The sequence below is a fragment of the Charadrius vociferus genome, unplaced genomic scaffold (assembly GCF_000708025.1).
Source record: "Charadrius vociferus isolate BGI_N301 unplaced genomic scaffold, ASM70802v2 scaffold231, whole genome shotgun sequence".
Classification (NCBI taxonomy): domain Eukaryota; kingdom Metazoa; phylum Chordata; class Aves; order Charadriiformes; family Charadriidae; genus Charadrius; species Charadrius vociferus.
The window spans coordinates 291,239-304,779 of record NW_009647211.1 but is presented as its reverse complement, the minus strand read 5'-3'; the positions used below and the strand labels follow the sequence as shown (position 1 = coordinate 304,779).

Here is a 13,541-nt window from a genome sequence, read left to right as displayed (position 1 = left end):
GCTACACAATCCAGCCATTATTTTGTGCAAAGTCTCACCAAACTCAGCAGCTCAAAATCCCAGAACAGGATTCAGAAGAAGTTGAAGTATGTGTGTGCATATATCTGTGGAGAAGGTAGAAAATCAGGGAATGGATGAAGTACTAGCAGAAACAGTTTATTTAAAAATCCCTTTGCAAACCATGGGTACAATAGACTGAAGAATCTGGAAAACGTGTCAAATTTTCCTGTGGATACTTGGAAAAGCTGAGGTCAGGATTTTATCTATAACCTGCACCTTCAGAGCTGTTCAGCTCATAGGAGACTAGAATGGGGGTCCCCAGGGATGGGGCAGATATAGTGTTGTGAAAGACAAACTGATAGCTCATACCACCTGGATGCTCCCATAGGCCCCTAGTTGTGTATTTTCTCTTATTTGCTTGGCTCTTCTTGCTCCAAATCATCTTATGAGAAGTACATGTAAGATATTGTTGCACTAATATGAACGTAGATTTTATTCGGCTTTGCTTTCTTTCTCATTTCTTATTTTATGCTGCTGGAGATATCCCCCTTCCTTTCACACACAGTCCCAGCAGAGAAATGTTTGACTTGAAACCCAAAGGGGCCATTGTGTGAAAGTCTCCCAGACATGTCAGAGAAAGCTTTAAACTAGATTTGAAGGGGGAAGGGGATATTATCAGGCCTGCCCGTGACAAGCCAAGGGATGACACAGCAAGGTTAGAGGGTGCTAGCAAGGGCCCTCAGCCTGTTGCTCTGAGATGTACTGGGTGCACTACGGCACACTCGAAGTCTTATGGAGATGAGCCAGAGGCTCCTGAGGTAATAGAAGCCAATGGTGAATGCGGGTAAAGCACTTCAAAGGAAGGCCACCTGGAGGGCGGCACAAAGGAACTGCAGTCACTGACTGTAAGTCAACTTCTACAGGGACCCAACTTAAATACCTCTATGCAAATGTCCGTAGCATGGGGAACAAACAAGAGAAGTTAGAGATGTGCACATGACTCCACAACTATGGTCTTACTGACATCACGGAGGCATGGTGGGATGGCTCCTGTGACTGGAGTGTTGGACTGGAAGGATACAGGCTTTTCAGGAAGGACAGGCAGGGGAGATGAGGAGGGGGTGTCACCCTCTATGTCAATGACCAGCTGGAGCGCAAGAGAGCTCCACCTGGGGATAGATGAGGAGCCAACCAAGAGCTTATGGGTCATGATTAAAGGGAACACAGGGGCAGGTGACATTACAGTGGGGGTCTGCTACAGGCCACCTGTCCAGAGTGACCGAGTGGGTGAGGCCCTCTATAGACAGATAGGAGTGGCCTCACGTTCGCAAGCCCTAGTCCTCCTGGGGGACTTCAACCACCCCAATATCTGTTGGGCAGACAACACAGCAGGGCACATGCAATCCACGAAGTTCCTGGAATGCATTGATGACAATTTCCTTCTCCAAGTGGTAGAGGAGGCAACAAGGGGAGGAGCTATGCTCCTTAGAAACAAGGAGGGGCTGGTGAGGAATGTCAAGCTCCAGGGCAGCCTTGGCTGCAGTGGTCGTGAAATGATAGAGTTCAAGATCCTTAGGGCAGCGAAGGGGGTATGCAGCAAGCTCACCATCCTGGACTTCAGGAGAGCAGTCTTTGGCCTCTTGAGGGATCTGCTTAGTAGGGTACTATGGGATAAACCCCTGGAGGGAAGAGCAGCCCAAGGAATTAGTATTCAAGGATCACCTCCTCCAAGGTCAGCAGTGATAAATCCCAAGAGGAAGTCAGGCAAAAACACCAGGAGGCCTGCATGGATGAACAAGGAGCTCCTGGATACACTCAAAAGCACAAATGAGGCCTACAGAGGGCGGAAACAAGGACAGGTAGCCTGGGAGGAATACGGAGAAACTGTCTGAGCACCCAGGGATCAGGTTAGGCAAACTAAAGCACAGATAGAGTTAAATCTGTCCAGGGCAACAATAAATACTTCTATGTGTATGTCAGTGATAAAAGGAAGACTAGGGAAGATGTGGGCCCTCTCCTGAAGGAAACAGGAGACCTGATTACCCAGGATATGGAGAAGGCTGAGATACTCAATGACTTTTTTGCTTCAGTCTTCACCAGCAAGGGCTCTAACCACACCACCCAAGTCACAGAAGGCAAAGACAGGGACTGTGAGAATGAAGAACTGCCCACTGTATGTGAAGATCAAGTATGAGACCATCTAAGGAACCTGAAGGCACACAAGTCCATGGGACCTGATGAAATCCATGGGCAGATCCTGAGGGAACTGGCAGGTGAAGTTGCTTAGTCACTTTCCATTATATTTGAAAAGTCATGGCAGTCTGGTGAAGTTTTCACTGACTGTAAAAGGGGAAACATAACCCCCATTTTCAAAAAGGGAAAAAAGAAAGACCCAGGGAACTACAGGCCAGTCAGTCTCACCTCTGTGCCCAGCAAGATCATGGACCAGATCCTCCTGGAGACTCTGCTAAGGCACATGGAAAATAAGGAGGTGATTGGTAATAGCCAACGTGGCTTCACCAAGGGCAAGTCATGCCTGAACAAATTTGATGGACTTCTGTGACATGATCAGAGGGCTGGAGCACCTCTCCAATGAGGACAGGCTGAGAGAGTTGGGGTGGTTCAGCCTGGAGAAAGCTTTGGGGAGACCTTATTGTGGCCCTCCAGTATCTGAAGGGGGCCTACAAGAAGGCTGGAGAGGGACTTTCTGCAAGGGCATGTAGTGATAGGACAAGGGGTAATGGCATCAAACTAAAGGAGGGTAGATGTACATTAGATTTTAGGAAGAAAATTTTCACTATGAGTGTGGTTAGACACTGGAAGAGGTTGCCCAGAGAAGCTGTAGATGCCCCATCCCTGGAGGTGTTCAAGGCCAGGCTGAATGGGGCTTTGAGCAACCTGGTCTAATGGGAGGTGTCCCTGCCCATGGCAGGGGGGGTGGAAATAGATAATTTTTAAGGGCTTTTTCAACCTAAACCATTCTGTGATTCTATGATTCTACGAAAACTGCATTTTGCACTCAGTCAAAAACTGCAGTAGGAGTATGCTACGAATATCTCACTTATTCAGAATTTATAGATCTTCCTTAAATAACACCTTAAATGCATGAAGGGGCTTTGACAACACCCTTTTCAACAAGACCATTCCTACTGGCACATTGCATGCTGCTCTCCTGGGGTATTCTTCAAGGACCATCTTTGACTGTCATCCTCCCCAAGCCTTTTGGAGTCTGTGGGTGGAGAGGCAACCCTTTCATATCTGAAGTTCTGCAGAATTAGCCAAATTTAGCACAGGATTATTTTACATTTAATAATCTGGTCCATATGTGGTAGTCACATTTTATATTTCACATAAAAATTCCAAGGGTGGAAGCAACCCTTACCCCAATGCTGACTGTTGCCAGTAGAAACTACAAAAACCAGCAACAACTATGTTTTCATCCACCAAGAACTATAAGCTATGTTGTAGTAATGTTGTGGCAAAATTGGGGAAAATGATGTCAGACTAGAATTAGAAGAATTACTCCTACACTCTCTATGTTTACAGCATGATAAATGATTTTAATGGATCTTTTTCATATATAATGATTCAGTATTCGTTTTAGATTTCATTCTCTAATATTTGTATCTGGGGAAAACAATACATAGCTGTAAATTAGCACTATTTCATGCAGTACTTATCTCTATTCATGCTATGCACAGGATAATACGCCCTGTGATAAGGAGAGTTATTGATACAGCTTACAGATGGCTAGGGCACGAAGAAAGTGCAGTTGTGTTGCAGCTGATGAGCTTGCTCCTTAGCTAGCATAGCAAGTGGCTTTCCCTGCAGAGGGTGGGATTGTATTGGGACGTGGAAAATGCCAGGCATTTCTCTAGCCCTTTTTGGCTATGGTTTTGTTAAATAAAACAAGTTGTCTCCCCATAGCATTGCTTCCAGCCTGCAGAAAGTGCAGCAGGACCCTTCTCCCTGTTGGTTACTGTCAGTGATGTTCAGTGTCCTTTCCTCTCTCAGTCACCATTGTGCAAGTGGAAGAGGTGGTGTAGCCGCCCATCACAAGTGCCACTCTAAGAACAGGAGGGGATTTGGAGAGGACAGCGGGTGGACAAGGGGAGGTGGGCAACAGCAGCAGAACATAAATGTCCCTGCTGTTCAGCTGGAGTGAGTCTATTCTGTCTTTGACATAGTAGTGCCTTATCCTGTTTCTGTAATCTTAACAAAACTCCAAACACAAGCAAGATCTTTTTTCCCTTTTCTTTCCTCTCACTCCCTAAAAAATACTCTCATACTTCTTTGTATAAGCAATTTGCAGGGTGAGTGTGAAGCCATGCCAGAAAACTGTAAAGTCAGGATCAACACACAAGATGGGTGGAAGAGCGCAGATGAAAGGGAAACAGTATGGTTAAGCAGAAGAACATGGGTGTTTCAGAATAGGTGGGCATTTACAAGAGCCGCGTCCCAGTGGAGCCTCTGAGGGATGGACAGCTGTGTGTGACTTGGCAAAAGCAGAAGTGCTTCTTTTATTTTGCTGTTGTGAGTTAGAGGAAAATGAACGTTCTTGGAATAAACACAGACTTACCCTGGCCAAGGCAAAAAGAAAAAAGAAATGCTGCTTAGGAAATGCTTTGCCTGCTAACCTGAGAAGTTTCACCTGTAGCCATCCAGCCTGGTCACTGGGAGGTGGCCGTGTGCGGGTCCTTGGCGTATGGGCTGAGTGTTGGAGAACTGCATCCATGACCCACTGCCCACCCCCAGTGCAGCACGGGTACACCACAGCCCCTGGGAGCTGCTGGGAGGGAGACGGCAGGCGAGCATCGGGGTGCTCCTCCCTGACACCCCCTGCCAAGGCTGGCCCCGAGCAGTCCCCAGGGGCTGGGTGCCAGTGTGCCTGCAGCACGTGGTTTGTTAACTTCTTACATCCTCCCCAGAGTGAAGTGTAACATAAAAATATACTGCAGTTGATCGGTGTCCTGCTAAAACAAGACTCTCTCCGTCTGCAGCAGCAATAAAATGATTTAATCTCCAGCCCTAAGATAAAGCTGGACCAAATGCTCTTGCCATGCGTGTAGAGGGATGGTCACTTGGAATTCACTTCTCTGAGTCTGAGTTTGGATCTCTGCACTGTCTGCCTTTGAAAAACAAAAGAAAGCTCCACAAGATGAACTGAAAATGGTTTTCCCCCCTCTTCAACATCTTTTCCACTAACTCAGTCAGCTCCTACAGGTATGTCTGCTTCTCAGAAGGGGGGCTCTTACTTGCTTTGGTTCTTAACAAGTTTTTGTAAATACAGGCATTTAAGATAGTCTCCACCAGTAGGAAGAAAAGTCATCCCAAATGGTCAGTGCTTAGCACTAAACTAAAACAGCAGTCATGCTTGACTGCAGTAGCACACAGGTAACCTGTCATTCAAGTACAGCCTTAAATTAATATTTCTGTGTTTTAAGAGGCTGTTTCTATCATATCCATTTTTCCTAATTTATCTTCCTGTACTGTCTGCAGTTTGTTGTGTTGATTTTGCAAACATTCCTGAGAGGACCAAGGGCCTAGTAATGAGTGACTAGTTTGTCAGTGTTTATTCTCATGTAGCTTGTTTCTTTACTGCTGCTGGTTTTTGGAGTTGTTTTCTCTTTTGTTTTGCTAGTCACTCATTTTTGTGTGATTTATCATGGCTGGTTTCATCCGCCTACTGCCCACAACAGTTTTTACTCTCTTGCAATCAAATCTGACTGTGAGGCCATGCCACGCTTACGCAGGAGTTTCCAAGCCTGCAACTACCATGCAAATGTAATCCGCACTGGTGCACCAGACAAGGATTCAAGACATACGTGATGTAGTCATATGGTGGCCATTGGAAAGCCCGCAGTGGACTTCTGGCACAGCTCAGACAGACAGACTATGCACGAGGAGCTGGAGTTTCAGCCCTGGGTGTGAGATATCACACAGCAACAGAAAATCACATTAGTGTCGTGACTGCTCTGTTGTAACTTGGATTTCCTGCTGTAAAATATGCTTCTCAGTCTATAGGGACACTTCCCCTCTTGTCTCCTTAAATATTTTGAAAAGATGCAGTGCCATTTCTCTGGTTCCCTCAAGCTTTTCTGTCTCGTGGCTAGCCATTTGACCCTCAGCCTCATAAGCGTTTCTTCCTCGCCCAGCCCTCTCCTGCCAGACCTGCAGGGCAGACCTTGTCTGTGCACCATAGGGGTATTCCTCCTGCTGCAAATGTACGTCTTGGTCAGTTTAATGCAGTGCCAGCACCTCTAAGGACTGCCAGGGTTGGAGGTGTCACCCCAAGGTGTTATCTGTCCAGGCAACAGTGCTCTTCAGCCACCCAAGGACATACCATTAGCAATTTTATTCATGCATGATGGGCTTTCCTAGTGCCATGGCATGACAATGACATATCCACAAAGATGAGCAGATTTCACAGAATCACAGAATCTCCTGGATTGGAAAAGACCTGCAAGGTCATCTAGTCCAATCATTAACCTAACACTGACAAGCCCACCACTAACCCATGTCCCTGAGCACTATATCTACGCGACACTTAAATACCTCCAGGGTTGGGGACTCCACCGCTGCCTTGGGTGACGCGTTCCAATGCCTGATGTCCTTTTCAGTAAAGAAATTCATCCTAATATCCAATCTAAACTTCCCCTGGTGCAACTTGAAGCCATTTCCTCTTGTTCTATCACCTATTACTTGACAGAACAGGTCAACTCCCACCTCTCTGCAACCTCCTATTTGATTCACTGAATGCAATGGATCTGCTTTATATGTCATTGTAACATGGGTTTGACCGAGTTTGTAAATTGGTAAGATGCACCTGAAAATTACTGACACTGTACTTTGGGCTGCTCTCAGTTCTGTTCCTGAGCAGAAAAATACATCAAGATTTTGGTGTATGCTTAAGGCTTTTTAGTATATTGCAGCAGGAAGCTTTCGGATGCCATTGTTTTATTAGATATGATATTTTGAGATCTTCATTCTTGGTGAAATCAATGCACAACAGATTTCTGTAAAGGGAAGAATTTAACCTCTTAGCTTAGCATCACTTTACTTTGACAAATATTCCAAGTAAGAAGTAGAAAAAAATAAATTTTAAGCTTTTTTTTCCTTCCAGGGAAAGAATTCCATGTTTAACAGATGATGTTTCCTAAATCTGAATTAATAGGAGCCTGACATTTTTATGTTCCTTGCATTGTACCTAACTCAAACATGCCTTTACGGTGAGTGATGCTTTCCAGTATTTTCCAGGGTACTGACAGTTAAATAACAAGTGAGAAAACCCAAGGCATTGTTTGTGTCACCATTTGCAAGCACTTAACTTAATAAGCCGCCGGAGCCATTAGCATGGTGGGAAGTTTTGCTAGGAAAATCCCAGGGGCTAAAGTAAAACAAAACCCACTAGACTGAATGGGGCTGGCTTCAATGGCTCTTACTTCCCAATAACAAATGAGCCGTCTGTTCAGAAGCTTGAGGCTACTAGCCCTGTTTGCACAAAGGCAAGGTCCTGGATGCTGTGTGCTCTTCTGCTGCCACCACTGCTGCGTGGAGGAAACAGGTTGGAAAGTCAGCCTGGTCTGTGGCTGGGTGCCAGGGCAGTGGAATGGCCACGTTACCCAAGCAGGTCTGGAGCTGGGGAGCATTGGTTTCTTCTCCTCTTGACACCTTGGCTGCCAGCACGTCATTGACCCAGTTCCAGGCCCAGCATGAGCAGCAGGGTGGCGACTTGCAGAATAATGACTTCCATTCTCTTTCAGAGCTGGGTGGGAAGGTGACCCTTTGTTTTTATCTTTTTTCAGTGTAGCGTGAGCTGCACAGAGCATTTAGTTGTTTGCTGAACCTCAATCCGCTTTTTCTTGAGTGCAACCATGTCAGGCCTCTGCATGGAGGTTGTTGGACCTATTTGAGATACTGAGGAGCCCAGAGAGGCTCAGAAACTCCACCTAAGACCAGTGTTCAGTGCTGTGGGCTGCATGTGGAATTTTGTCAAAGACTTTGGGGCTTTCTCAGGAGCAAATGCCTACCTGCATCACCATACCACTTCTTGTTGCTGCTTTTAACATACCACAAAATGATAGCAACGGAATGTTCTGTTTGACATATGTAGTTTCTCAACAGCAGATTTAAAAACCACCAACAACAACAAAATTGTTGGAAAATTGGAAGTTTTCAATTGCAACTTTGAACAACGCTAGGAGAGCTTTCCTGTCAGCTTCATTGTTCCCACGTTGGACTTTTCTGCTACAGGGCTAGTGAGGATGCTGTCATCGTCTTTTGTCCTTGACTGTAGATCCCATGATTTGCAGTGTTCCCATCTCTGATGTTGTTCTCCCGAGGCAGCCTGTAATGAAGAAAATACATGCTCAAACAGAAACAAAGTCCACTACTGCCTTACTAGCTAGGAGGTTGAACACAACACACACAGTTTCAGCAGTGAGTGGTTGAATTTGAAAGATTCTCTTGGTTTCTGCAGGAACCAGCTCAGCAGAGCTGCTCCATGCAGAGGGCAGCCTCTGCATCAAGCCAGACAATCCTACACATAAAAAGATGCCATTTTCTACTGTTCTGGCAACAGGTACAAGGAAGGGACAAAAGACTGTAGTCCTTTGCATGGGCTTCAAGTACTCTTTTCTAGGACTACTGGGATCTGAAAGAGCTGCAGACAAAAGCTATGAAGGGGATTCATGTGTTTGATGCCACCTCGGCGTGGGAGAGTTTCATCCCTATTCTGTAAAATTGCTGCCAGCCCCTAACAAAGTCATTTGGCTAAAGACATTGGTGCTTTGTACTGGCAGCTGGCAGTTCGCCTCCCAGCTTCTTTCCCTTTGCGAGCTTTGTTGGTCAGCAAAGTGATAGGCATTGAGCAGGACTGTGGCACCATCAGTTGTAAGCAAGCTCAGTTTAGGGATGCTTTTTTTAGTACGTAGGAAGCCTGTGTATGGTTGCCTGCTTGGCAACCAATGTCTGTAGCCTGGCACACCCTGCGTGTTTGCAGAGCCCTTTGGAAACTGTTGTTCTGTTTGATCTAGATGGGTTTGGTATGCAAACAGAAAGGTGTCTGCACAGCTTACAGCCAACATTGCCCAAGCAGGAAATAGCTGGCACCTTCTTGGCAGGCATGGCAGAAAGCTTGCGAGCTGCGGAGACTGACTGTAGTCAACTGCTGGACCTGCAGAAAGCATCACTGCAGAAAAAAAATCCGAAGGCAATATGCTAACAAATAAATACCACAGGGACAGGAGAACCTGTTTGAAAAGAGCACTCACTGGGTAGTGCTGGGAAGCCCTTGTGGCTGCTGTTTAGCCTTGTGCTAAAACTGCCCGCTGATGATAAGACCTTGGTTTCCACCTCAGCCAAGTATGTCAGCCTGGAAAATCTCAGGAGCACCATCCTCGTTCTGACATGATTGGTGTGTAAGGGTTTCTCCAGTGCTGATTATATTTAAAACATATTTAACCATGCGAGGAGTTAGCATCTTCTTTTAACTCGGTACTCCCAATAAAGTGCAAGGCGTTTGATGTCATTTCTACATTGAACTCCAAATTTTGTTCTGGGCTTTATCACCCTCAGAGCTTTGCAAAGCAGAGAAAGGAGGGGTAAGCATTTTAATCAGGGTAAGGCTCTTTGGCATTTACCCTATTGAAGCCTGAGGAGCCTCTGAGTTTCTGTTGAATAGAGCCCTAAGAAAAGAAGTAGATCTGTTGAAGGATGACATTTCAGTGCAAGAAGGATGTGTGTTTAGGACTTTCCATTACATAATGGGGCTGAAATGGATTAACAAGACCCAGGCTTTCTTTTTCTTGAGAATTGCTGCCTGCATCACTCTTTTTCTATTACTGATGCTTCAGTCACAGCACTCACAGAAAGGTTTTCTTTGTTGTTATTAGTTTGAGAAGTAAATTGCAGCATTGTTTCTCCTGATCAAGAGATTGATTAGTCAGAGGTCTAGCTGAAGGGAAAAAATGTTCCTCATTATCAACTTTAAATGCAAATGTATTTGCCAAGCAGAGAACGTTTCAAATGGTGAGTGTGGGGGGGAATGCCTTGCTCTTTTGATGTGCTGCCCATAATCATTTACAGATCTTTGAAAGACGGCCCTCTCATCAGGTCAGTGAAGAAATAGTGTGGGAACGATACTCTTGAAAGAGAAAATTAAACGTTGCCACTTCCAGTTGGATGGTTCTGATAGTGTCTTGATGAGTAATGATGCATTAGTATATTTGTGGATTTTGGTGTGTTTTGTCTGCTCTTTCTCTTCCTAGGTGCTTTCATAATCTGCTGGACCCCAGGATTAGTCTTGCTGCTCCTTGATGTTTGCTGTCCCCAGTGCAACGTCCTGGCCTATGAAAAATTCTTCCTGCTCCTGGCAGAGTTCAACTCCGCCATGAACCCCATCATCTACTCCTACCGGGACAAGGAGATGAGCGCAACCTTCAAGCAGATCCTCTGTTGCCAGCGCAGTGAGAATGCCAACGGCCCCACCGAAGGCTCAGACCGATCGGCGTCCTCACTCAACCATACCATCTTGGCTGGCGTCCACAGCAACGACCACTCAGTGGTGTAAAACCGCAGCCAGCCGCGTGGCCGACGAAGGGCAGCGGGCTACGCCGCAGAGCGGGGTGGGTGCTTGGCCCCAGGGAAGGTAACCCACTCACAAGGTTTTCTCAAACACTAATGGACTACAAGTGCTTCTTTTCCAGGGAGCCCGACACACCGGCGCGGTCCACCCCGTCTGCAGGACTGGCAGTGGTGCAAGGCCTTTGATTTCTACTTTCAAAAAGTAGAAGGCAGATGCCTTGCTGCAGAGGTCATTGGTAGCCCATGGAAAGCCTCTTTGGGACTTCGTCGGACTTCGCTGCGTCTTGGTGCCAGTCTGAATCAACTCTGATTAATTAAGCTTATACCTGCTTCACTGCATTTACATGTAGCCACTTAGTCTTTTTAAAAAGGGAGTAAAGGGGATAAAAGTATGCCTATCATTTAATAGACATGTAATATTTATCACCATCAGCATGCTTGTGATGAACATTTTCTGTGCAGGGAGTAAAACTGTGCTCTAGTCTTCATATCCTTAGCCACACTACCATAACTACAGTAAAAACAAAAGTATTTTTTTCTAATACAGGCAACAGGAAGATGATGGAAACTGTCTCTTCTTACCTTCATTACTGGTGTTAGAGAGCATGCATGTTCTGTGTGTATGCAGATTGTTTTAATTATGAGAAAAAAAAAGCTCATTGTAATGTCTGCAGGAAAGTAGAAAAGCATAGACTGTATTCCCGTGTTTGTTTAGATTATGAAATAAACAATACTCTAGTCACAAGGTATTTAACGTTCTTCTTTGAAGTGCGGTATGAGATGTGTAACATGAGGGGTCCCAAGTTTTTCATAGGCAACTTCTTAAAGCAGGACACATCCTTAAGGCTCTTAAAGGGCTACGGTCAGGTTGGTAGATTTTTTTAAAAAATGTATTTATGGCATTGGAAGGCTTTTCTTGTTCATGGCAGAAAGCAAAGGGATTTTTAACGTGAAAAAAGGTATATATTTTTATGGAACCTTTCTTGTCATTGAAAACAAAAAACCCTCTGCGTTTTTGCACTAAGAAATATTTGTAGGGTATCTTTTAAATGATGTATGCTTCATTTTGAAAGCAGTAGGCTACTAAAAACCAAGGTACAGTTTTATTTTGTAAAGTCAAGACAGGACGTGTAGCAGTCTATTGCAAATGACTGGACTGGGTTACATATAATAGCCACATGTGCACATTGTTAGGAATAGCTAAGCTAACAGATTTTTTCATATATGGCTGTTTCAAAGAGAAATGCCACTCATGTGAATCTCAGTCACTGAGAATCAGTGACGTTAATCAAAACTCCTTGACAGTGATAAACGTGAGCAAAGATGGGATCTTGCTGATAAAAAACTTGGGACCTTTCTTTGAGAAACTGTGTGTTCTCCTAGTAATGTAAAGTATATCAACAGTAAATTCCTGGGGCCATTTTCCTCCTTGTAATTTGCCACTATAACAAAAAAAAAAAAAAGAAAGAAAAATGAAAAACAACAAAAAAAAAATCAGAGGTGTATCCATCAATGTAACATACTGGAATGTAACATAAGGGACAATATTCTCCCATTTGCACAGAGAAGAAATGGAGGGGAGAGGGTTAGCCCAACAAAAAACAGAGGGTTTATCATCTCTTGGTTGGAAAAGATGCTTGGATTTTATACTTCCAAGCATAAAATTGCTTGGAAAAGGCAGTTCCTTGCTGAGGGAGGGAAAAGCAGCAAGTGAGCAAAACGTGTCTCCACTGAATAAAGTCAGAGTTTTGCCACTGCTTTCATTAAAACTGAAATTCACCTGTACTGTCAAGCCAAATTTGCGTGGACACTGTGGAAGATGGGAGTGGGCAGAGGGGATAAATGCAGTGTTATCTGCCAGTTGACCAAGGTATTGAATGTTGCACTTGCTTTGGACAAAACAGGTCTTTTTTCTGACTGTGTTTGAGAGCAAGTGAACATGAAGGTTGATTGTTTTTTATCCACATAACTGTACTGAGCAGGAAAACAACAGGCTGTGTGAACTTTTTCATTTAAAAGCACCTGATTGCTAAGCCACTCATAAATATTTCTTAGTGCCCGCGTGATGTTTGAGCTAGTGCAGGTAAACAGAAGACTGGAGAGGGTAAGAGTGCCTCCAAAACCAGGGGACATCTGACTGAAAAAGAATTTCCTTTTCTCAAGAGTGCTTGGAGTTGCTTTCTATCCTGGACCCAAGGAGAGCACTTTTTCCTGTCCCCAGCTTCCCCACAAAAGAAGGACATCATAGACGCTTTATTCTGGGGAGGAGTTACCCTTTCCAAGTGTCCTTTTCACTGCTGTTTAATGCTCTTTATTGAATGTCTCCTGCGTAGGGTGGGAGGATGTCAAGAAATAGCAGCAAATCGTTCACCCCAGTTTACCATGCTGAAAGTGTGGTGGTTTTGGAGAAGTTGCAGGTGAATTATTTCAAAGCAGGGGTGCAATCCCTCGTGACACACAGATGGGTCCAGAGCCCCCTTGTGAAGACAGACGCCCAAGGAGGCTTTTCTTTCCTCATTGTAATTGTGACAGGTGGCAGTTGCTGCCCAGATACAATTGATCAGCCCTTCTCCAAGAAGGCACTCAACAACTCAAGAAGCAGGACCTTTAGAACTCTTAACAGCAGTTAAATTTCAGTCTTGAGGCAGATTAATCTGGGAGCAGTTCTGGCAGCAGGCATTTTTTTCTTCTAAAAGGTGAAATGCAGTCCTTTAGATCAAAGGCAACAGGATGCAAATGTTGCTTGTATGATTCCACTAGAGGAACTCACTGAGCATGTGGCTGCTATTTAAAAAATTAATTAGTGCTTTGTTTTATTGACATGATCTCCCTATATCCTTGAGAAACCTGATCTGTGGATGGAGTGTTTCTTTGCAAGCTAATGAAATTAAAGCTGTTGTGAGCAAAGAGAATAAAAACAAGAGCTTGGAATAGAAGGATTCATTTGCTCTCTTGTT

The 13,541-nt window shown here is 44.7% G+C and overlaps 1 protein-coding gene across 1 annotated transcript in view; it reads left to right on the top strand.

Moving 5' to 3' along the window:
- The window catches only part of LPAR1 (lysophosphatidic acid receptor 1), a 51,116-nt gene extending 40,546 nt beyond the window's left edge, over positions 1–10,570 (top strand). The window contains exon 3 of the mRNA XM_009895868.1: positions 10,269–10,570. Coding sequence (XP_009894170.1) covers positions 10,269–10,570 — 302 coding nt within the window. The remainder of the gene's footprint in view (positions 1–10,268) is intronic.
- The last annotated feature ends 2,971 nt before the right edge of the window (positions 10,571–13,541 follow it).